Below are 22,508 nucleotides of genomic sequence, written 5' to 3' on the forward strand. Positions count from 1 at the left end.
TAATAAAGAGTGAAAAAAAATTTATATAAAAACGGTTTCCCATTCGTTGAACGGGTCCAAAAATCTAGTAGTAGTATATATGTGCAAACAAATGAACAATGCACAATCTACTTATCTGCGTGTTGCATTTGCATTTGCATTTGCATAGTAGGAAAAAAAAGATAAACGTTTAAAATCCGATGAATCCGATTCAGTTAATTTTCAAGACTTATCAAAATTTGGCGCAATGCATACAAACTCATGTCTCCCACCCTCCATCCTCCTCTACTGACTCTCTCTCAAATCATCATCGCCCACTTTTCTCATCAACAACTTCATCAGGCGATCAGAGTCTTATCGAATTCCCACAAGAAAAAAACTTGATCAAGGTACCAGCTCACTCGTCTGTTTTGGATACTAACTTGTGGAGTTTACATTGCATACGAACTGCTTGATATAAGTTCTCATTGAGATATTGCATTGCTCAACTTTTGATACTTGTGATTTTCAGGTACAGTTTGCTAAACCTGTGAGTAAAGAAGAGCTGGGAAGGTCTACTTGGACATTCCTTCACACTCTCGCAGCGCAGGTTAAAAAAACACACACAAAAAGCTCACTCTCTAGTCTCTAGTCTGTACTATGTTGCTAATTCCTCCGTACATGCTTAGACGTTTTTCTTATATATATTCAGTTTCCAGATCGTCCAACTAGGCAGCAAAACAAAGATGTAAAAGAATTGGTATGTGCGCGGTTCTCTCTCTTTATATCTCTCTGTACACAGTACACGCATCATAAAATTATTTAAAATTCTGATTTTGTTACAAGATGTTACTTAGAAGAGCTCATAAATACTGATACGAGGGTTGATTAATTGTAAACTTTGGGCATACAGATGGCAATACTATCTCGGCTTTACCCTTGCAAAGAGTGTGCGGATCACTTTAAGGAAGTGTTGAGGTACATCACTCTTTCCTTTTCTCTGTCTCCTCAAGAAAACTGTGGAACTGAAATTTACTGAGTGTATCAAGATTACAAGCATCTGAGCGTATACCCTTCATTATTAAATAAAAATCACGAATTAGTTGAGCTGCTCTTGAGAGTCTGGGGATATAGCACATTTAAAATCTTCAATTTTTTTTTATTGGATATATGTGAATTTACAGTCTTTGCATTTTACTGATAAAAGGCGGCTTTTAGATGCTGCTGTTGCTTGCTTGTTATGTTTGTAGATTTGTACATAGTAAACTGACATTGGATGTTGTACGTTATAGTATAGCAATATAGCATATGCTATTCTCTTGAGCAAAATAATAGATCAAGAAATGCCAACTGCAGCCTTACCAAATGATGTTTCACTACACCCCAACCCCCGCAATACTCTTTTTACTAAATCCCACTTTTTTTCTTTCTATTTTTTATAGTGCAAATCCTGTACAAGCTGGATCCCAATCTGAGTTCTCTCAATGGCTTTGTCACGTCCACAATGTTGTCAACAGAAGGTAGTTCTGTTATTAAATTACGTTTTGCCATCCCACGGAATAGCTGGTAGTTCTAATTGATTTAGAAACTTTACGAATTTGTTGATGTGATTTGTTTTGTTTTTTTAACAGCCTTGGCAAGCTTGTATTCCCATGTCAACGTGTAGATGCAAGATGGGGCAAACTCGAGTGCAGGGAACGTGCATGCGACTTAGAAGGAAGTTCGACAGAGTACAGAAACAGATAAGCAACAAGGGGTGACAGTTTCTGATTGTAATTGGTATTACTAATGCGTAAATCGTATTTGACATTACTTGAAAGGAAATTTTTATTGTTCTTTTCTTCATTATACCAACCTTTGAACCCACTAAATATCCTGTACAAATGTGCTACACGTCCATAAAGGAAAACTAAGGGAATACATACCTCCCCCTGTAGTCAAACTAAGGGAATACACACCTCAAGTGATATATTCATGCTCCGTATAAATGTGGTGCAGCTAACTCTTTTTACCTTGTGAGGAAAACCACGAAACAATTTTACTTTATGCACACAGTAAACCACGTGTTCTGGTGTCATGTTTATATACCAGTTCAGTGGCGCTCGAATCTTAAACTGTAATCTTCAACTGGTCGCAGTGTGTTGCCCTTACTGAGCCCAGGCACAGGCGATATATCTTTTCAATTGTCCACTACTATATTTACTAAAGCGTAAGCACATAACGTTGTGACATTGATAGAGGCAAGCAGGGAAATTAGAATGATTTACCTCAAAATCTGAGGATTTCATCGTCTAAACTAGCAGCAGCAAATACCACCAACAAAAATTAACTGGCAAAACGGGCTTGCCTGATTCAGTGCTAGGATCTAAATTAAGAACTGAACATTTCCCACTATCTGTTATGGGACCTATTACAGCATATCCATCTCGAAAATTTCAAACGACCAATAAACAGTGGGTATAAAGGGAAACTGTATAATTGGTATACCAAATATCATTGGATATAACATGGCGAGTCACAGTCCTCTTCGTCAGTTTTTTTCTTCGTTCTTTAAAAAAACCAATGATTTTTAACAATAATGTGAAGGAGTACCAACTATGCTAACTGGACATTGCTTCCGAATATCAGCCAATAAGTAAAGCTTAAAAAACTATCTCAATGGTTTAACAGTGCATCATCGTTTCTGAGCCAGCACACACAGCCTAGATCAGACCAAAACCTGAAGCAAGAAAGCAGCTAAAGAACTCATATGGTACTTCCTGTCCAAGTGAATGATGCTCAGTAACCCGACTGTTAAATAATAGTAAGAAAAAGTTAGTCCATAAGATGGTTTGTAGTTTAATTGAACTCCCCCCACCCCTCTCTACTCACGAACAAGCAGCATGACTTTTGACGATAAACTCTCATTTTAGTGTTGTCCAATCAGTAACCTGCCAACAAACATAATGAAAAGAATAAATAATTGAGAGAGGATAAGAAAAGGAAGGGAGAATAAATTCCTTCTTCCACTCCTCCGCACTTCTACAAATACAAACATTAAACAGTCAAACCACATGGTAAGCTTAAGTACTGTTAGGTTTCCCGGCTAGTCAAATATAATCACGAATTCACATATTAAGTAGGCTAACCTATATACAATGTTACTATGTTTACCATTTTATTTGAACTGATATCATCTATGTATGCACATAACCGACTTTTCAAATACGTTTCCCAAATTATTTCTTTTACGGCTACTACTTTTCTCAATATATCTTCCATCATTCACCAACACCAATGAAAAATAATATACATCGCATAATAAAAGAGGGAGGGGGCGGGGGCGCAAGGCAAGTAGTGTAAGCTGACAAACTACAACAACAGAATTCTCGGGTAAGGAAATAGAAATCATCTTTTTCATTTGTGCGGGTTGCAGATGTGCATGTGAGTTTTTCTCAAAGTGTCAGAAATTTTCTTTTAGACCCAATGGCAATACTCAGACAACACTGACTATTTGCTCCTAATGTCAATATATTCCACATTTTACAATAACAAAAATCATCATGAAAAGTTAACATTTTTCTTGTGATATCACATTGTGTTCAAACTCTTACCAGATATTAGGACTCGGCTTGGTTGCAAGACACCTGTAGACATTCAATTGTCCGGAAAGGTGGCGCCTCACCAAATTTCAATAGGTGGGCAATTTCATAAACAGGCCGCAACTGCCAAATGGCTTGAACATCTAGATATGCATCACAAGAGAAGCACCAAACTGACAAATCACTGAGACCAGAAAACAAGATGACAATCAAGGTCATTTAGAAGTCTTCCACAGGCATAAATAAATACCCAAAGGCCAAGTAGGATAAAATATACCTGTAACTCAACGCCAGAGAATGGTTTCTTTCCTGAAAATGCTGAAGCATGTGCTTGTTCACAAAGCGGCTGCAAAGGATGTCTTTGCAGCACAAACATAACCAGTTCTCAGCTGGATGGTCGCACCTGAAAAATGCATGTGACTCCACATTTTAAGAATTGGAATTTAGGATCAATAACTATTGTATCATGTATATTATTCAGTAAGACAAACTAAGGCTTAACGTGTAGGTTTCAGTTTTGGAATCAGAGAGAAGTAATAGTTTCATCAACTAAGGCCTGATCTACCATGGTTGACAATCTTCAATTTTTTTCCCATACATCTGTCGCTCACATCCTTCTGGTAATATACTTCTTCAAACCAAGGCAACTTGGAAGCGATCTGAAACATCTTAAAATGCCTCTTGTACCGGGACAGGATCACATCTGAATCTAAGTAATGGAGATTGTCCAACTTGGTTTAATGTGTGAATTTAACTATGTTACATGGACACGCCATAATTTATTGAAAAAAAATCCGTGTTGAGTACGAATCCACATGTCGCACAGGACACATGTTGTATGTGATAATATACCTTTGATATACCACTCCAAAAAAAAAAAAAAAAAAAAAAGAAGATATTTCACCTTGTCGGATACAAACACACGTATCTAATTTAGAGCAAGTCCAATGGAGGGGCTATATGGCCTGCTAAAGACAAATATAGCACCCCAACTACAAAAATGTCATTCCAATAGGGCTACTAAAAGGGTCTTAAATTTGGAAGGAGTAAAAAACCCAGCCAAAGTTAAAACTTAAGACCTTCGCTAGCAGCTGCTATAATAAGTTCGGGAGATGGACGGTATAGTTTTTGCAGTATGTTAAATAAATTCGGCCGGACGGCGTAAAAACCGCAAATCGTCCAAAAAAAAAATTTCAACTTAAGTTACAAAATAATGGACAGACGGCAGAAACTATGCCGTCCGTATCATTTAACACTTCAAAACAAAAAAACGCGATTGGATTGGTTTTTTGATTTTGGGGTGACAATTTTGGCTGGGCAAACTAAAAGGCCTATGTGTCACCTTTTAGCAGGCCAATTTAGCAGCTCTCCATTGGACTTGCTCTTAGGAATCTAAAGATATGAGCAACTTGCATTTCTCTTATAGCTTTTATAGGTCGTCTAGTAACAGCTTTCATTGATTACAAAAATTGTTAAGACATTAGACAGAACAGGATTAGATACTCATCCAAATAGGATTTTCAGTAAGATAAATTTCAATCAAATGTACTTCTCAGACGTATTGTGGCCTATCACATAATGTAAACATTTTACTAATACACAACAAGTGTGAGGTAGTTTTACTCTACATCATCCACCGCCTGATTGAAACTCCAATGACCAAAATCAAATAACGAACAACTATAACAAGGAATTATTCTGGTTTTAAATAACCTGGAACATGGAGTGTTGGGAGTAGGAATGTGAGAGAGATCTGATGATAAGGAGTTCAAATGATCGCATGAGGCCTGCGCTTCGACCCAACCAGACCCAGCTCCATACAACATCTCTTCTTCCTCCTCTAATCGTTCCTTGACCAAAAAAACAAGTACATCATAAGCAGGTTTGTAGAAAAGGAAGAAATAAATAGGAGTAAACTCTATAAATCAGTACTAGAACAGCAGCAGAAGACGATGATTCGCTCGTCATCTTTAGTTATTATTAAGTTGGGATTTCGGAGAAACTATAAATACTACTTTTGTTATCAAATTTCGGCAGGTCGCGTTATTTTTTAAGCAACGTGTGTTGCATATAGCGGTAAATACATATCGGTTTGTTACGATAGATACTGAATTGATAATGCAACAAATAAACTAGATTTCAATAACGAAAAAGAAAAAAGTTTTCCTCAGATAAATTTTACAATGACTTCACCGATTAATATTTCATGCCTTCCACAGTAAAACTGCTATTGTAGGGATGGAAAAAAGAAGGTATCCATATCCACACCAAGTTTTTCAAAGGCAAAGCATTATTGGCATACAAAATCACTGCATAACATGCCTGAGCCCTCTCTCTCTCCCTCACATAAACGACACTTCTGAAAGAGCACCAACTGTGCTCCCCTGTGTGTTTGCTGTCCTCAATTTCAGTCAAGTAGCATAATAGGCATCATATTCAGGTCCAGCAGAACTTTTTCAAATATATCTCAATGATCTAACAGTGCAGCATCTGCTTTGGACGATAGGAACTCTTCTCAGTGTTGTCGAATGTAACCTGTCAATAAAAGATAAAGAAAACAAAAACAAATAAGAGAGAGAAAAGGGGAAGGGGATGGAAACAAAAGGAAGAGGACAATAGATTCCTTCTTCTTCTCCTACAGACTTCTACATTAACTATAATTAATCATTTGGTGTACACTGGGATTACAAAATACAAAATTGAATAGTCAAACCACATAATAAACCAAACAAGATCTCAACATATAGATATGCATCACATGAGATGCACCAAACTGAGAAGTCACTTTGACCAGAAAACAGACTAAGAGTAGAAGTCCTTACAAAATTATCCACAGGAACAAATATGACGCATAAAGAGCAAGTGGAATAATTCATACCTCTAACTCAATAACAGAAAGGATGCTGAAGCTATGCCTGTTAACAAAACTACTTCAAGGACGTCTTTGCAGTACAAATATAACCAGTTCCCAGCTAGATGGTGGCACCAAAAGTGCATGACTCCACATATTAAGAACTAAAATGTAGGAACAACAACTATCTTATCATGTATGTCAAGCAAACAAAACAGAAATTAAGCTTCGTAGTTGCATCAACCAAGGACCTATTGTATCTTTTCTACAGTTGTATTGCCTCGAAACACAATTATTATGGTAATGCGTTTATCTTCCAAACACAATGTAATACCACATCGTTTTTCTCCAAATGCTGTTTCTAATAAATAATAACGTTGACAAACAATATGTTTTATATCTGATTGGAATTATCATAAACTATCAAGATTTAAGAATATATAATACATCTACAGTCCATAGAATTTAACAGAAGCTGTTACCTGTGAATACCCAATCAGACTTCGTTTCGTAATTGGATCCAAATGGATTTGAACCATCAACCTCTCAGTAAAGAGCTCTTACCATTTGAGCTTATGAATCCATTAAAGAGTACACATTGACAAACACATTAGACTAAATATGTTCTTAATATGCTTCATTAATTCATAATATGTACTTCGTAATTCCTATGCTTCATTAATGTTGACTTCAAAACATAATGTCGATATAAGTAAATCATATGCTTCATTAATGTCGACTTCAAAACATAAGGTTGATATGATAAAACGAGTAATCAACATGAGATATGTATCAATAGATAAGACCTGTATACAAAGTATTTTACATGAAAATGTTTTACTTTTATCAGAAGTATCATAATTACTCCTATTTATTTTCTACCTTAGCACCCCCGAGAGTGGGCTGCATCCCTCATTGTATACAATGGATAATAGTCTAGCAAACACATCATGACATAGTTGGCAATACCAAACAGTCGGCCTTGAACGATAGGTTCATCGTACTTCAAGTAGTTGATACTCTGCACACAATAAAAGTAGACCAGAGAATAGCTATATTGCAGGTTTAACTAAAAAACATCTCTACCATTTGATCATGATGAGGCTAGATGCTGACTCGTAAATGTCAACAACTCAACATCAACAAAAACATTAAGGAAACCATAAGACTTAGACGGACATACAGTGTACTGTACCACCTACCAATACAAGTAAGGATATTGTTACCATACCTCACTAGTGCGACTGAAAACTGTTTGTAGGCCCATTTGAATTACCCAGAAAAGCTTAGATATAACGTCATGGAAGCTATCTCCTCCTCCACAGTAGTGGCATTCCTTCTCATTCCTTTTGTTCCTTTCGTTAGTGGCTCTAATTTCTCCGCTAACATCTGTACAGCCAAGATTTGCACCTAGACAAATACTAAATTTGCAACCTCAACAGCAACATTCTTGTTTTTAGGCTTCAATATTTCTCACCTCTGGCTTTTCCTCAAAGCAAATTCCTCTTTTGCAGCATGTCACCCAGCAATCATGACACAAGTTCCGATATATCCACATCAAGCACCTCTTTGAGTTTTCATCAGGGTTCATTTTGACATGTAACTATCTCTGAATCCTTTAGCAGATGTACTGAGTAAATGGTATGGGACAGCTCCATTTAGAAAACAAACCCAGTCAAGGTACCATTAATATCCTGAATGACCTCAAGGCCGCCCTTGTTGCATGCTTCAATGATACATATACTATAAAGAAAATCAAAGACTGCTAAGAGGATGGCGTTCTCTTCAACGGAAAGCCCGGAGCAATGCTATCTGCTCTACCAGGGTCTAGCAATGCAACCGACTAGTGCTCACATTTATTTTCCTCTGAAAGGAGACATTTCCATTCATTTGATACCATCAAAGCAACGCGAATGCCGTGACCATCACACAAACAAGTAAAAGTCCCCGCCTAGATTTTTCCTCACCTCCTATAAGAACCACCAAAAAATAAAATAAAGAATAAAAAGAGGCCCAACAACTCGTTAAGACCTGATCTGGAGGCCAATCATCTCCTGAACATTACCTGACGATTCAGTGATATGCAACTCCCAGGAAATTCTAGTATGCAACAACGAGATTCCCCATTTTCATATTCTACAAGAAAAAAAAGGCCCAAAAGAAGTTAATATCCATGTACTCTAAATGCAAAGTGGTGGAGAAATTGATGAAACAAAAAAGCAATTCATAACAAAAGTTTTAAGTTCCCTGCAGTTGTCAAGCAAACCATAACAAAAGTGTGGAGTTCTCTGCAGTTTTGGGTTGATCCAGTGGTTGGGTCAGTTTGGGTCACATTTTTTTTTATAAGCAGTTTGGGTCACATGTGCAGTTTAGAGTTCTCTGTCTCAGGTGATTTTCCTCTCCGCCCTATGAGAACCAGCAAAGAGAAAAGAACAGAAAAACAGAAATGTAGAATAATAAGTAGGTTAATCCCTGAACTAAAGGCCAAAGATTCATATTAATAATATACACATTAGATCCATCTTCTCAATTTTGTGTTGAGAGGAACAGAGCATTTGCAGCTGCAATACCAGCAATAGCAGACATTTCCAATTCACATACGGTCGCGACGCCCTCTGTCCAAGGTACTCTTTTCTTCCTGGTTTACAAAATTAGAAACATCAGTCCCATGATCCTCTTTGCTTAATCATGAGAACAACTAGAAGGTCTTAATTATCTCGAAGAATAAATAACAGTCCTTATCACTAATACCCTGGCAGAAGATCATCCATGGCCCACCTTAAGAGCTCATGATCTTGGTTAAGGATCTTACGTTTCTCCAGACACAATAAAAATATCAACAAGTTTATCAAACCAAAATATTATCCAAGCAAAAGCAAATACAGATTTGGTAACGACCACTATCAAAAGCAAAAGAAACACAAATTCGTTTGGAAAAGATTGTTAACCAAGATATCAAATAAGTGGTATATACATATCTGATAAAAGCAAACCAAAAACAAAGAAGTAAAAAGTTGAAAACACATAAAAAGTTTTTTTTTTTTTAATGTATCAAAAATTTATGTATAGAAAATATAAATAATAGGAGGACATGTATACAGAACATATCACCAAATACCAGGCATGCAAAAAATAGAAACAAACTAATAAGGGTTTGAACAGAGTGTAATAATAGTTTTGATTGCAAGGGAATAATTTAATGAGCAAACAGTCAATGGAATTGAATTTTCATCTAAAAATAAAAAAAAAGTAAACAAATTCGATCCAAGATTAATAATTAAAGAGAGGGTGTGTATTGCACTATTACCAGAAGACGAAACCCTAGATTACTCTCGTCACTTCGCGCTTCTCTCTGTCTTTTGAAAAAATTAAATAGTTCCGACTTCCAGGGAGGACAGTGTATTTATACGTCGTTTTTCGATATTGCCCTCGTCAAAAACTATTATTACAACCCATGTTATCTATTATTATTATTTTTTATCCGAATTTTATTGAAAAGATAAAAAAATTCTAAAAATTGCGTGAAAACAAAAAGTCTTTCTTAATAAATCTAATCTTACTATAAGATCTTGTTAAGTTAAAAGGAAATGGAGGAGTGGAGATGGAGAAGGAGGAGTGGAGATTAAGTGTGCGAGAGGGAGAGGAAAAAGGAGAGTGAGAGAGAGAAAAAAAAAACTGAAGGGAAGAGATGAAAAACAGATGAAAAACCAACCAAGTTGGTTTTGTCCGCCTCTTCAACCCCCCCCAAAATGTTAAACTCATTTCTCTGATTATTAAAAAACAAACTCGTTAAAACAAAGTCTCTTGAAGCCAACCGATTTGTTGTTTCTAATAGACTAAAAGTGTCGAAACTAAACTTAATAAAACAATGCTGGTTAGCCGTGCAAGCTTCCTCATGCTTCTCCATCTTCCTTGTCGTTACTCTCTTAGCTGTTTCTCCCACCTCAAATATTTTATTCCCAAGCCCTACCAACGGAGAGGCTCCAATTACATCGACACATGCATGTCTCCTCTCAAACCAACTGTAGATCAATACATTCGCAGGACGAAATGTAGATCTTCCTTCAGCAAACTTATAGTGACCATTTTTTTTTGACAACATACTCAACAAACTTATAGTGACAATATGAATATTTCGCAAATTAATGATTCCTGCTGAATTAATAAATTATTCCATATCATTGAAAAATACAATATTTTTAGAAGTTTTATTAATTAAACAAATAATTCGCTGAATTGCTAACTATAGTTAGTGGGACCTCCTTATATCTAGAGCAACAAATCGAGTCGGGAATTTAAATTTTTAATGATTGATTCAAATTTGAATTTTGAAATTGGAGTTTTTTATTAACCCAATTGATTTCAGTTTCGGATAAGTAACATAAAATAAATGTGAAAAACAACAACATGTGCGTGCATCTCGTATGCCAAAATAGATTTCACGTTATCGAATAATTCATGGAATATAGAATGATAATACCAAAAATTTGATAAACACGGCGTTGTTCACTAATCTAGAGGCTCTAGTTTTTATTAACGATCTTTCTCCATTTGATTTCAATTTTCCGTAATAGAGATATTCCTTCAGCAAACTTATAGTGACAACATACGAATAATACTTAGCAAACTTATAGTGACAATATGAATAATTCGCGAATTAATAATTTATTGCCGAATTAATGAATTATTCTGTATCATTAAAAAATACGATATTTTTAGACGTTTCCCAAATTAAACGAATAATTCGCTGAATTGCTAACTATAGTTAGTGGGATCTCCTTATATCTAGAACAACAAATCGAGTCGGGAATTAAAATTTTTAATGATCGATTCAAATTTGAATTTTGAAATCGGAATTTTTTATTAACCCGATTGATTTCGGTTTCGGATAAGTAACATAAAATAAATATGAAAAACAACAACATGTGCATCTCGTATGCCGAAATAGATTTCACGTTCATTGAATGTGCCCAACATGGCGTAAGAATTAAGCAACATGGAATATCTAAACACCTTTAAAGGGGCGTGCCTGCGCTGTTAAGTCTGGCTTTAGCCGCCGTGACATAGAGGCTTTCACGAGCTAGCCTTCCACTGCCAAACACTTTTGAACATCTGTGGATTTTAGTCTTCTAAGCCTTTCGACTGTGATTCCGTTTGTTCCATCCTACCAGAATGCAACACGTGTTTTCTTAGTCATCAAGCTTTCAAGCCGTCGTTTTGTCATGATTTCCGTCTGTTTTTGTTGACTTTTTTGTCACTGTAAAATTTTCGAATTACAATACTAATAAAAAGGTGATTAAATTTGGTATGGGGATAGAAAAGTAAATAAGCTGAGTGAGTCGTCAGTTGTCACCATCACCTCCAACAACGTTTTCGTCTTTTTTGTTTGACTGTTTTACCCCTTTAAATATTTAAACTCCAAGAGAATGAAAATGGCAATAGAAATTGAAATAGGGATAAAAGTGTAATTGAATGCAATTGAGTTGTCACCATCACCAACTTTGATAAAACGTGCAAAGCACGTGCCAGCATACTAGTAGAGTAGTAGACAGTAATACCGCTGGAAACCCCGTGATAGACACGGCGTTGTTCACTATTTACGTGTCGTAAAAATACTTGGGCCTCGGCAGTTTCATGGGCCCTATAGTCCGACCCATTTTTTTAGTCAATTAGGGCTTCAGTTTATAAGACCTATTATAAAACCCTAAGTCTCACCACCTTCGGCACTCTTGAGCCTCTTTTCTCTCGGTGATAAATTTGAAGATGGGGCATTCGAACGTGTGGAATTCTCATCCTAAGACCTACGGTCCCGGTTCTCGCACTTGGTAATATTTTTTCTAGACTATAATTAGTTTATGGATCGAATCATTTTCATCGTTATTATTTATTGTGATTTGTGTTGTAATACTATCATGCATTTGAAATCGTGTTAATCCTATAAAGTGATTGGTACTGATGTTTATAATTTGCTAAGAATTATTACTGATGTCAAGTTGGTGATGAGGATGAACGTTTGCACATTAAAAATGTAAACACCTCTTACATTTGTGTACTCGAGAGGCAGATGCTTAACTGTTTCCTGCATGGGTTGATTGATTTATGCTAGTTCAACCATTTTAATTGAATGAACTCTTACTTCAATAGAAACGTATTACGATATTTTGGATTCTTAGGGATTTGGGTTTTGAGCAGTTACTTGACAATGAATGTCTAGGCTTTTAGTGTATGTACACTGCGTCTCTCAGCCAATCACAGTGTTTGATAAGACCATGTTCCTCGACTTTCTTCATTGAATTGCATTACGTCAATTTATGTCTACGGTTCATCCTTTTGTGCAGCCGAGTTTGTGGAAACCCCCATGGGTTGATACGCAAGTATGGTCTCATGTGCTGCAGGCAGTGCTTCCGAAGCAATGCCAAGGAAATTGGCTTTATCAAGGTGTGTTTTTAGTTGACACTAATGGGGTTTAGTCTTTTAGATCAAAAGAAAGAAAGTGGGTTATTAAATTAGGGACATGATTTTCTTTCTCTCCAAGGCTATTGAATTAATAAGATGCATATTATGATTTGTTGCTATTGTCTGCACTTTTTCAGTATCGCTAAAGGGTGGAGTCGGCATGCTGTGCTGGTGGAGATTGTTGTGATGAAGACATGTTTTTTTGTGGTGAATTAGGACCTTAATAGACGATAAAAAGTTTGATTTCAGTTGATTCAGTATGTTTAAATCTGTTGGAGCAAGATTTATATGACAATCAGTTGTACTGAGGATTCTCAGTAATTCTAGTTTATCATGATTACTGTTCCCATATTTATTTGCTATTACTTGATGTTTCTTCTGGTGTATCTTGATTTGAATATTTGTTAGGAATCAGATGGGTTTTCTCTGGGTTCATCTGCTGATACTTATTGGCCCTTTGATTCAGCGAGTGATATAGGTGTAGTAGATTCGTCTTAAGCTGTGGCTAGCTCCATGAACCGATAGTCCCTCAGCCTTGCCTCTTTAGCGCCAGCAGATATTTATAGTTGTGCGGACACAATGTCAGCGTTATTGATTAACCGAGTCCATTTGTCTAGTTTTCATGGAGCTGATTCCTTTGTCCTCTTGTATTGATTCAGTAACTGAATTATTTTGATATATGTGGTCCAAACTATATACTGTTAAGCACTGTCACTCTAGATTCGCTGTCATGGAGTTGGCCATTGTACACTATAACGCCGTTATTACACTTATAGATGATTGCTTCATAATTGGTATGCAATGCGGGATACTCTGTATTGTATACCACATGAAAGAAGGTTGGTTGACTGGGATGGCAGAAGGCAGAGTACCTACATCAAACCTCTAGACTGAGGGCAATTTAATATTTTAATATGCTCTCACAAGGTAACAAGCTTGCTTTAGTTGATGTGATATAGGTTAATCTTGGTTCGAAGTTCTAATGGAAATGGTTAGTATCACTGCTAAATCACCGTTCTCAAATGCCAAAATATGTTAATAGACTAATAATTAACTTATCTTAAAGACTTCAGAATGCTTATTTGCTTCTCTTCTGGTAATGGAAATTATAATTCCAATAAATGAAGGCCGCACCAACTTTTGAAAGAACAGAGCATTGTTCCAACTGAATCCGACAAAAATAAAAGAACGCAAGGGCTTTCCGCTGAATTTTCGGCTTTTGCTTGACAAAGAATTTTGAAGCTCCACATTGAATTTTGACGTTCGGTACACAGTGCAACTCTCAGATGGATTTGTTTTTTCAGCATTCTTCCTCTCGAATCACTTCACCAAGAGTTCTTGTGACGAGCCTTGAACAACAACAAATTGCAACACAGATGTAATGCTTCAGTTTGCTTCACTAGACTACTAGAGGCTCTTCCGCTCTTCGAGAATGTGAGTTTCTCTTTGACAATCTCTTAAACATTCTTACCAAAGAATGCTAACTTGTTAGGTTGGTCTGACTTCTGATTGAAGGCTTCGATCATTACGCTATGATACTACATCACATGATGCAACACGCAGGGTTTTGTTTAGTTTCCAATATTGTATTGTGTATCGTGTTCATTAAATCTCTTTCGGAACTTGTATGTATTAAGTTGAAAGTGCTTTCTCTTTGATCCTAACTCATAACAGCATTGCCTTTTTTGTCTTAAGAGGCACATCGTTTAGTAATGTTTGAATGGTTGTTCCTCAGTGGATGATGCGCTCCTACTAACTCACTACTTGATATATTCCGCCTAAAAGTTCAAGCAAACTTACACAGGAATTTCAAGAGATTTGTCTTTTCCTTGGCGGAAATTACTCAAGTGTAAACCTTTATAATTTCTAAGTTCATGAATTTTGTTATGGTACAACATTGTAACTCTCAATTGACATGTACACTGTCTGAGTGTCGAGCAGTACAAGATGGTAGCAGGGAGCCAGGTACAGATTTAGCTCTGTGACTGTGTGCATAACATGCACATGAAGTCAAGTGTTACCCTAAATTTACCAAGCATACAGTTATTCTTAGTACATTCAATTATTATTATTTTTTGGTGAAGATAGTACATTCAATTATTCTTAGTTCTTACATGATGTTTAGTAGGTTTTTTTTCTCCGGATCTCATCAATCTATTCGTACTGTCTTCTTTGCTAGCATTAATTCTTAATTGTTCAGTTCAAAAGTATTCTGCTATATGTTCTTCACTGTTATACATTTGAATATTATTTAATGTGTGTCACAGATAAAAAAAAGATACAGATTAAAGTTTTACTTTTCATAATTCTCATCTCCAAGACTCCAAAAGTGGATCCTCACTCTTTATGCAGTGAAATTGTGGTGAGAATAAGCTATAGAACAAAGGCTGCTATAACAAGTCCTTCCATAAAGATCTCTTCGTAAAAAAGACAGGTCTGACAAACATAAACCTAGTTTCTAGCGTAAATAGTAATGTGGATTATAAGTTGTGCTGACAAGTGACACCAAACACAATAATCTGGAATTGTCACACAACTGCGCTGCCCCCTCCTCCCTTCTTTTCCTCAAAGTAAGAAATCTACTATATATATAAGATGAAATCATATGCTACATACTTTTCCATTAAGTTTGTACCTTACACTTCAGAAATTAAAACACTCTCATAATTACTTGATTGGTTTAAATTGTATACTTTCTGCTCAAAGTATGTTAGTTGAAAAGGTGTCTTTCATCTACTTCTGCTTGTAACTTGTTTAAGGCTGCTATTTAGACATGACCAAACTAAGAAATGAAATTCTGAAAAGTAGCATAGGTTGTCAAACTGAAAATTAAAAGCAGCCTATTCTTTCAGCCCAGCCAAATTCAAAAATCGAATGGCACAATAGGGGATTGGTGTGTCTGTACGTGTGTGTGCGTGTGAGAGAGAGAGAGATGTGCTCTATGCTTTTGTTTCTTTAACACAAAATCACTGAGGTGAAAATAAATTTAGTAACTAAACTAATTACTCAAACCTCAATACATACTCTCAGCTATATTAGAGAAGAGAGAGAATAGGAAGAAGAAGCCTACAGCAGGACGAGTGAAATATCAAGCAGGTACCCAGGCAGTAGCAAATACAACATTGTGCCCCTTCCATGTAAGAACAAGATCATCATCTTCCTTCTTCAGTCCCCACCCAGCTGCATGCTCATCTAGCATGTTCTTTACCTCCAATACCGCATCTTCACTGAAAGGAATGCCTTTAAGGCTTGCATTTCTCATTCTTTGCACCCACCGGCTTTTCGTTTCAAGTCTCTCTACCCTTTGCACACCTTCTTGTGCGATCACATTCTCAATTTTCCAACATAAATCTGCTTCATACCACTGCCTTTGCTTACTTTCTCGGCGTAGAAATGTATCTACTGCATCATAAGGTATCCATAGAAAATTGAAAGCTGATCTTAACCTACAAACCAAGTTATTTGATGTGAAATCTGCGTCTTCATCTACTAAAACTACAATGGTAGGACTTAAACTGCGAAGGGCCTTAAGAAACATATTGCGTAGGGACGATGTTGAAGAAGACTCAAAAGCATAAAGCGTTGGGTTTATATTATCAGGAATGACTACACTATGTGTTTCTTCTGGTATGTTATGAAGCATCATGTGGCAGTTTATAACTAGGGCTTCACCTTTACTATCTTCGGCGAAAACTAGCTGTTGCACCCTAATTTGTTCGATTAATGATAAGAATCCATCTGAAGAAGTTGAAGGAATTACTCTAAATTCCAATCCCACATTTCGAGACCTCGCAAAATTAACCAACTTAGATCCTAATTCCTCGTAGGATAGGTCAAGCATGGGTGGGATATCTGCAGTAGCACCAGCAACAGTGAGTTTGATAAATTGAGGGCCTTCGGGACGATTTGCAATTGCATCAATCAGTGTTGGGATTTGCATGCAATGCGTTGAACTTAGGTCAATTATGTGGACAGAAGAGTACCCTTCAATTGCTTCTAGTATGGCAGCGTTGGCAGCAGAAAACCCGAAGCGATGCCAAGGTGTTAGATCAATGAAGCTAGCTAACTCGATCACAGAGAACTTATGTGTGTGTATACTCAAATTGGGATTGGAATTCGCCATGGCTGTTAGTAACTTGCAGCTTCCAGTCTTCCCAGCACGGGCAATAAGGGCACGAAGGAAGCCACAAGTGAGACGTTGATTCGAATCTCCATCTGGGGGTGCAATATTGTTCAAGACCCAAAGGATCTGCTGGGCTAGAGTTGCATCATTACTTTCAATTGCATTTGCACAGTGCACTAGTAATTGTTCCATGCAGTTGGCATCACCAAAGCTTCCTAAGGACTTTGATGTAGGAAAACCAGGCCATGGACGAGTTTGATGAAGTGGGTTTTTATTCATGATAAGATTTGAGCATGAGTTGAAGTTGTTTTGATGTAAGTGTGGTGGTGGGGTTTCAGTAAATTGCATCATGAAGGGTTAGAGAAATGGAGAAAGTAATGGTTTTTTGTGTGTATGTGAGAAAGAGAACAAAATTAAGAAAGAAAAGAGAGACGGATAGATAGAAGAAATCAGAGAAGATCAGAAAGAGAAAGAGACCAGACTGGAAAATATTGATATTGGGAAATGATCCATTAGTGTAAAATCAGTACAAAATGAGTAAATTGTGCAACTGAAACAAGAAATAGACTGTTCAGCTTTTGGGCATTTTTAGTGCTTCCCATGAAGAAAAAGGACTGAACAATAAGAAAAAAAACTCGACATCCCAAAACTATACACAAGTCAAATTTTGCTGAAAAAAGGTAAACCCACTTTAAAGGATATATCAGCTTTTTCAGTGATACAGATAAAGAAAGGGTGCAATAAGGCTATAGAAAGTTAAATAACAGTATGCATGTATAGAACCTTTTAATGGCTACAAAAGGATATTTGCTCTTCTATTTTCTCCTTTCCTCTTATATGAAGTGGAAGAGAAGAGAGTACAAAGAGTGGTTATTATAGAGAGAAAGAATAGGAAAAGAGTTGGGGTTCTGTTGGTTTTTGGGGGCATGTGAGGTGGCCGGCCTGGGAGTTGTCTTGATGTGGAAGTTGAGGTTTTGTCATGTAACGGGTAGAAAACAGAACAAGGAGTTTGGTTTGGCTCACTCACGGGCCATATCATGAACAAATCATTTTTTGCAGTTTCTTGCATTCTTAAGGGTCTTCATGAGTAAACTTTTAGGGTTTTGGTATGGACTAATGGACGAATGGTTGGATAGCTGGATCATACATGGACTTTGAATCATAGAACTTCATATTCATATTCTATATGTCGATAAGTTTACATGGAATTGACTTGTCTGACTTTAGAATTTAGGAGGGGAGAGAGAATTAATTGTAGAATGAGCTGATGAATAAATCAAAGTATTCTTTCCTACTAGGCTAGCTAGACAATGACAGACTCCATAGTCTCATTCATATATCCATGTTAAAAGAGTTAAGTGGGCTCCTTTTTTTCTATCTATGGCTGGATTATGCACTCTCCTCCATCAGTACCATAGTACCACAGATGCTTATGGATTAAACATTCTTTTGATTAAAAGTACCATTTGTCACACTGCTTGATTGTATGTGCTCATGTCACGAACACTTTTCTTTTGATCTGAAAACTATTTTTGATGTTTTTTAACTCTCCTAACATTTCTATGTGATTCTTAATCTTAACCATGCTTGTTGAATAACCCAATGTATGGGTTTCACAAAACCCCTTGTCGATCAGTGTATTGTCGATCCGTGTTTTGTATGGGTTTCACAAAAATGCTCAACACAGTACCACACCATTAGAAAGCAAAATTTAAAGAGTGAACTAGTGTTACTCCCCTACTAGATGAGCTAATTAGGATTTTCCCCCACTAGATGTGAAATTAGGGTCTCTCTAAACACACGGTCAACTTGGTTTGACCGTTAACTTTCAAGTCAAACAACTAAAAATAACTTAAATGCCCCCACCTAATTAAAATCGAATATTTTCTTTTTGAAAATAATGAAGGCATTTGTGTAATTTTAAATTGTATTGACTTGAAAGTTAATGGTCAAACCAAATTGACCGTGTGTTTAGGGGGGAGACCCTAATTTCCCATCTAATAGGAAAAAATCCTAATTGGCTCATATAGTGGTGGGTAATACTAGTTAATCCAAATTTTAAATCTCATGTTGTTGTAAAATACAAGATCTCAACATTCAAGTATTGCCACTCATCCATGATAGAGAATATTCCCTGTCCAAATCACAACCCCATGTATACAAGGTGTTCCTGATTCCTTCCAAATGCTATTTGTATATATATTCTACAAGAAATATATATCCAACAGTAAAATGCTTCTCAGCACAAACGTCCCTCTCAAACTATAATGTTAACACTGCTTTAAACACATTATCCAACAAACACTGCTCTCTATGTAACTCTAACACATAGCTTCATGTCTCCCACTCTCAATCTTATCCACCACAAAGTTTGGATATCCTCCAAAGAACTTGAAGGTGGCATTTATAAGCATATTAGCATAATATATACCATGTGATCGAATATATGGCTCCATATATATCTTTATTTCAACTCTTGTTACAGGTACACACGTGATATACTCCCTTTTGATGCCTTTGGCCATGGGAAGGATTGGTTGTGCATGACCCTGTTACTCAGACCTTGTATAGACAAGCCTACCTTGCCACAAACTAAATGGGACATTCCCCATCCTTTTCACTTTACACTCTTTGTGTAGTTTCTCCCCCATGTCATCACTTGTATACATCATCAAAACTTAGGTCCCCCATGGATATTTTGTTGCTCATGACACATGTGAACGCATATGATCATGACAATACTACGATACCCATTAATAAAATCCCTTAGGATTATGCATGTCCCCTATGACATATCTAATTTCGATGGATGATGCTCAAGTTCAATATCTTTTCTCCTTCCATACATGGAGAGGAATAAATGTAAAATGGCTGAAGTTTTTGGTTCTAAGGAAGTTTCACCTCGTGATGAAATAGTGGTGAGATACAAGTCATTGTAAGTATATTTTCACAACGAAGTTGGTGAAATCGTAGTCAAAATCAGAATCTACTATTTTAATTCGTTGCATTTAGGGTGACTAGTACTTGATTCGTGGGGCGTGTGGATCATTGGGCAACACGCATTTGGTTGCTCAGATACCATTTTATATATGGACTATGGAGTATCCATCCTAAAATTAATTGGGAATGAGTGGAGTGACCCAATCTCAATAATTGCTCTATGACATAGTTTGCACTTTGCACACAGCCTTGCAATGAAAACGTTGTGCTGGTTTCTTTCAAATTTTCGTCCAATCCGAACTTTTATATATCAATACCAATTATAAAAGCATTATGCGAAAAGACGTTGGTTTTGTTTGACTATGTAGACAATTGATTCAAGTCGCACTAATATTACGCCCAAAATTATTGTCGGCCCCTCGCCCCCTGGCCTCTTATAGTCTTATATGCTTCATATATAATGAGATGACAGTTATGTTGATTTGCAAGAAGATCGAGATCGAATAGTTCCTTAGACCTGGTATATATTCAAATGTGTCGACTGAATCATCACTATAAAGGTGCAACAAAAGTTATAGCATGTTGTATAGTTCAGAGTCCTTTGGCTATTCTAATTTTAAAACAGTTGCATGTAAAGTTGTAAACTAGGCTCACTTATTATTGTTTTGATAATACATGCAATTCATATAAAAGAGTGTATTCTAGGACTTTGAGAAAGCATGAAGCTCAAGAATGGCATAAGAAGAATCCTAGGGAAGCATATAAGTAGAATCGAGTAAGTCAAGCCTTGAGGTTTAACTATTACTGGTGAGAATTTTGAGGAGGATTCCTAAGCTTGAGATACAAGGACTAGAAGACACTATGGGTAAAGACGTAAAGTGAACAGTTCAAACATGTTTTGGAATTTCTCACAAAGGAATTCTCTTACATCAATGGTTTTGGTTTTCATAGCTTAAGACAATACAACATACAAGAGTTTAAACATGAAAGTAAGGCATGTTAACATGTGCTCAGATAACCCCATCTTATTTTGGAACTAATTAACTTTGTATATTAAGCACATACACTTAGGTTACTAATGTTAATTATATTATGTGATCTTACCCAACACATATAAGAACCAACGATATACGACAAGTATCTCATCGACTTTTGAGCCATCGGAAAAAGGACATTCATTTTACATTAATTCATGTGTATTTGGGTATTACAGCTCATTCAATGATTGCTAAGAGCTTAGCGGATAATACTTGTGTTAACAACAAATTAGGGTAGGTGTTGCTTAGAACTTAGAAGTAGGCGGGGATTGCTGCATATTGGCACCCTATTTCTTGGCCCACCACTCCACTAAATACTCGACCAAGCAGAGCCATATAAATAGCCCATTTACCTGCCGGAAAACTATAAGCCCATATACCAATTTTGAGGGACGGCCTTGATTTGAAAATCCATTTAACTACTTGATTCACCAGGAACATGTGGAGACCGAGAGAGTTGTTCCTTGATTCAATCTTACAGCCTGTGAATTTTGGTCAGTGAATTTTGGTTCATATATTGTTGTTTGGGGCACGACCAATCGACCATGCTTCCATACGAAGATAAAGTAGTTTCAAGAAGATGGACCAATCTCTTATATAAAAATAAAATTGGTGGGCATGCTTCCATAACGCTTGCTACATTTGACTATTATATTTCTATTGGACTATTTGCCTAGTAGAGGGTTGGCTGTTTAAAGGATACATTTTGAATTTTTTATAGATTTCAAATTTTCAATATTTCATTTCATTGTAAATTCCATTAATGTCATCATGTGTGTTGCCATGTCCATAATCCATATTACAAAATGCTGAAAATTTTGAAAACTTCATAATATTTGCCAACATTTCAGAGATTAGCGCAAACATATTCCCAATTGTTGACGAGATTTAAGCAGTTCGCATTTGACCAATGTTTCGATTTTATCCTATTAAAAATGGCCATGTCCATGTCCTGTTCCTCAACGCAACACTTTTTTCCACACCAATATTTTAGTAATTGTCTTCTTCAAATTTCTGTTGGGATGGGTAGTTTCGTATGGCCAGGGGTGTTTATGGGTCGGTTTCGGTTCGGTTCTATTTTTAATTGTTCTTACCGGGTTTAGGTATTTCAGTTTTTGTCCTTATATTTAGAAAACTTGGATATATACCCATTAATTAAGTCGGTTCTAATTTGGGTTTCCGTTTTTTCTCCGGTTATACATTATTATTGTTAAAATTACTTTTTTACTTATGTAATCGATACTAAAGTTGGTTTTTAGTGCGATGATAGTATTTGTCACCGATATTTTTGTCCTCTCAAAAGAAGTAATGGTCCTAAATTCAATAGTTTTTCAAAATTTTCTAAAAATTTTAGGAGGTATTTAGATCCTATTTATTTATTACCAAAAAGTGTTTATTAGTAAAAAAAAAAAATTTGAAAAAATAAATGTGTTTGGTCTCTATTTAAAAAAATATATTTTTTCATCCAAAAAACATTTTTTGGTCCCAAAAACTCATTTTATGATAATTAGGTAAAACTTGTTTTTTAAGTTAAAAAACTATTTTTTTTAGAGAAACACTTT

At 36.2% G+C, this 22,508-nt stretch overlaps 4 protein-coding genes across 13 annotated transcripts in view; 2 read left to right on the forward strand and 2 right to left on the reverse strand.

The window, feature by feature from the left end:
* The window catches only part of LOC147520831 (FAD-linked sulfhydryl oxidase ERV1-like), a 74,455-nt gene extending 72,631 nt beyond the window's left edge, over positions 1-1,824 (forward strand). Inside the window, exons 2-7 of the mRNA XM_086592330.1 lie at positions 69-368; positions 491-568; positions 671-718; positions 872-936; positions 1,401-1,478; positions 1,590-1,824. Coding sequence (XP_086448456.1) covers positions 180-368; positions 491-568; positions 671-718; positions 872-936; positions 1,401-1,478; positions 1,590-1,704 — 573 coding nt within the window. The 5' untranslated portion in view covers positions 69-179 and the 3' untranslated portion in view covers positions 1,705-1,824. The remainder of the gene's footprint in view (positions 1-68; positions 369-490; positions 569-670; positions 719-871; positions 937-1,400; positions 1,479-1,589) is intronic.
* A 758-nt stretch (positions 1,825-2,582) lies between these two features.
* LOC147520832 (histone deacetylase-like protein) lies at positions 2,583-9,765 on the reverse strand. 10 transcript variants are annotated; one of them, XM_086592339.1, is made up of 8 exons: positions 9,698-9,765; positions 7,622-9,028; positions 7,273-7,411; positions 5,842-6,074; positions 5,253-5,389; positions 3,817-3,942; positions 3,552-3,723; positions 2,583-2,888 (listed from the first exon to the last, which is right to left on the reverse strand). In XM_086592339.1, the coding sequence occupies exons 4-7, from the start codon at positions 5,857-5,859 to the stop codon at positions 3,558-3,560; spliced, it is 447 nt and encodes a 148-aa protein (XP_086448465.1). In that variant the 5' UTR covers positions 5,860-6,074; positions 7,273-7,411; positions 7,622-9,028; positions 9,698-9,765; the 3' UTR covers positions 2,583-2,888; positions 3,552-3,557. The 10 variants fall into 10 exon arrangements, with proteins under 10 accessions (XP_086448465.1, XP_086448462.1, XP_086448458.1 ...); XM_086592336.1 differs by lacking the exon at positions 9,698-9,765 and adding an exon at positions 9,142-9,445 and having other exon boundaries at positions 5,472-6,074; positions 7,273-8,360; positions 8,456-9,028; XM_086592332.1 differs by having other exon boundaries at positions 5,472-6,074; positions 7,273-9,028; positions 9,698-9,760.
* A 2,289-nt stretch (positions 9,766-12,054) lies between these two features.
* Positions 12,055-13,197, forward strand: LOC147520833 (small ribosomal subunit protein uS14z/uS14y/uS14x). The gene is made up of 3 exons (XM_086592343.1): positions 12,055-12,215; positions 12,729-12,828; positions 12,984-13,197. Exons 1-3 carry the CDS (start codon positions 12,154-12,156, stop codon positions 12,990-12,992), a joined length of 171 nt encoding a protein of 56 aa, XP_086448469.1. The 5' UTR covers positions 12,055-12,153; the 3' UTR covers positions 12,993-13,197.
* A 2,584-nt stretch (positions 13,198-15,781) lies between these two features.
* On the reverse strand, positions 15,782-17,807 carry LOC147520834 (GRAS family transcription factor). Its single transcript, XM_086592342.1, has one exon. It carries the CDS (start codon positions 17,318-17,320, stop codon positions 15,935-15,937), a length of 1,386 nt encoding a protein of 461 aa, XP_086448468.1. The 5' UTR covers positions 17,321-17,807; the 3' UTR covers positions 15,782-15,934.
* Positions 17,808-22,508: the final 4,701 nt, after the last annotated feature.

The sequence above is a fragment of the Coptis chinensis genome, chromosome 2, assembly GCF_015680905.1.
Source record: "Coptis chinensis isolate HL-2020 chromosome 2, ASM1568090v1, whole genome shotgun sequence".
Lineage (NCBI taxonomy): Eukaryota > Viridiplantae > Streptophyta > Magnoliopsida > Ranunculales > Ranunculaceae > Coptis > Coptis chinensis.

Bases quoted from the DNA above. Each gene is read 5' to 3' on its own strand.
- LOC147520833 (XM_086592343.1), top strand. From the start codon at position 12,154: ATGGGGCATTCGAACGTGTGGAATTCTCATCCTAAGACCTACGGTCCC. The intron at 12,216-12,728 runs GTAATATTTTTT...CCTTTTGTGCAG, and splicing joins GGTCCCGGTTCTCGCACTTG to CCGAGTTTGTGGAAACCCCC.
- LOC147520832 (XM_086592332.1), bottom strand. From the start codon at position 5,507: ATGACGAGCGAATCATCGTCTTCTGCTGCTGTTCTA. The intron at 5,390-5,471 runs GTACTGATTTAT...TTTTTGGTCAAG, and splicing joins CGTCTTCTGCTGCTGTTCTA to GAACGATTAGAGGAGGAAGA. The intron at 3,724-3,816 runs GTATATTTTATC...TTCTGGTCTCAG, and splicing joins TCTCTGGCGTTGAGTTACAG to TGATTTGTCAGTTTGGTGCT.
- LOC147520834 (XM_086592342.1), bottom strand. From the start codon at position 17,320: ATGATGCAATTTACTGAAACCCCACCACCACACTTACATCAAAACAAC.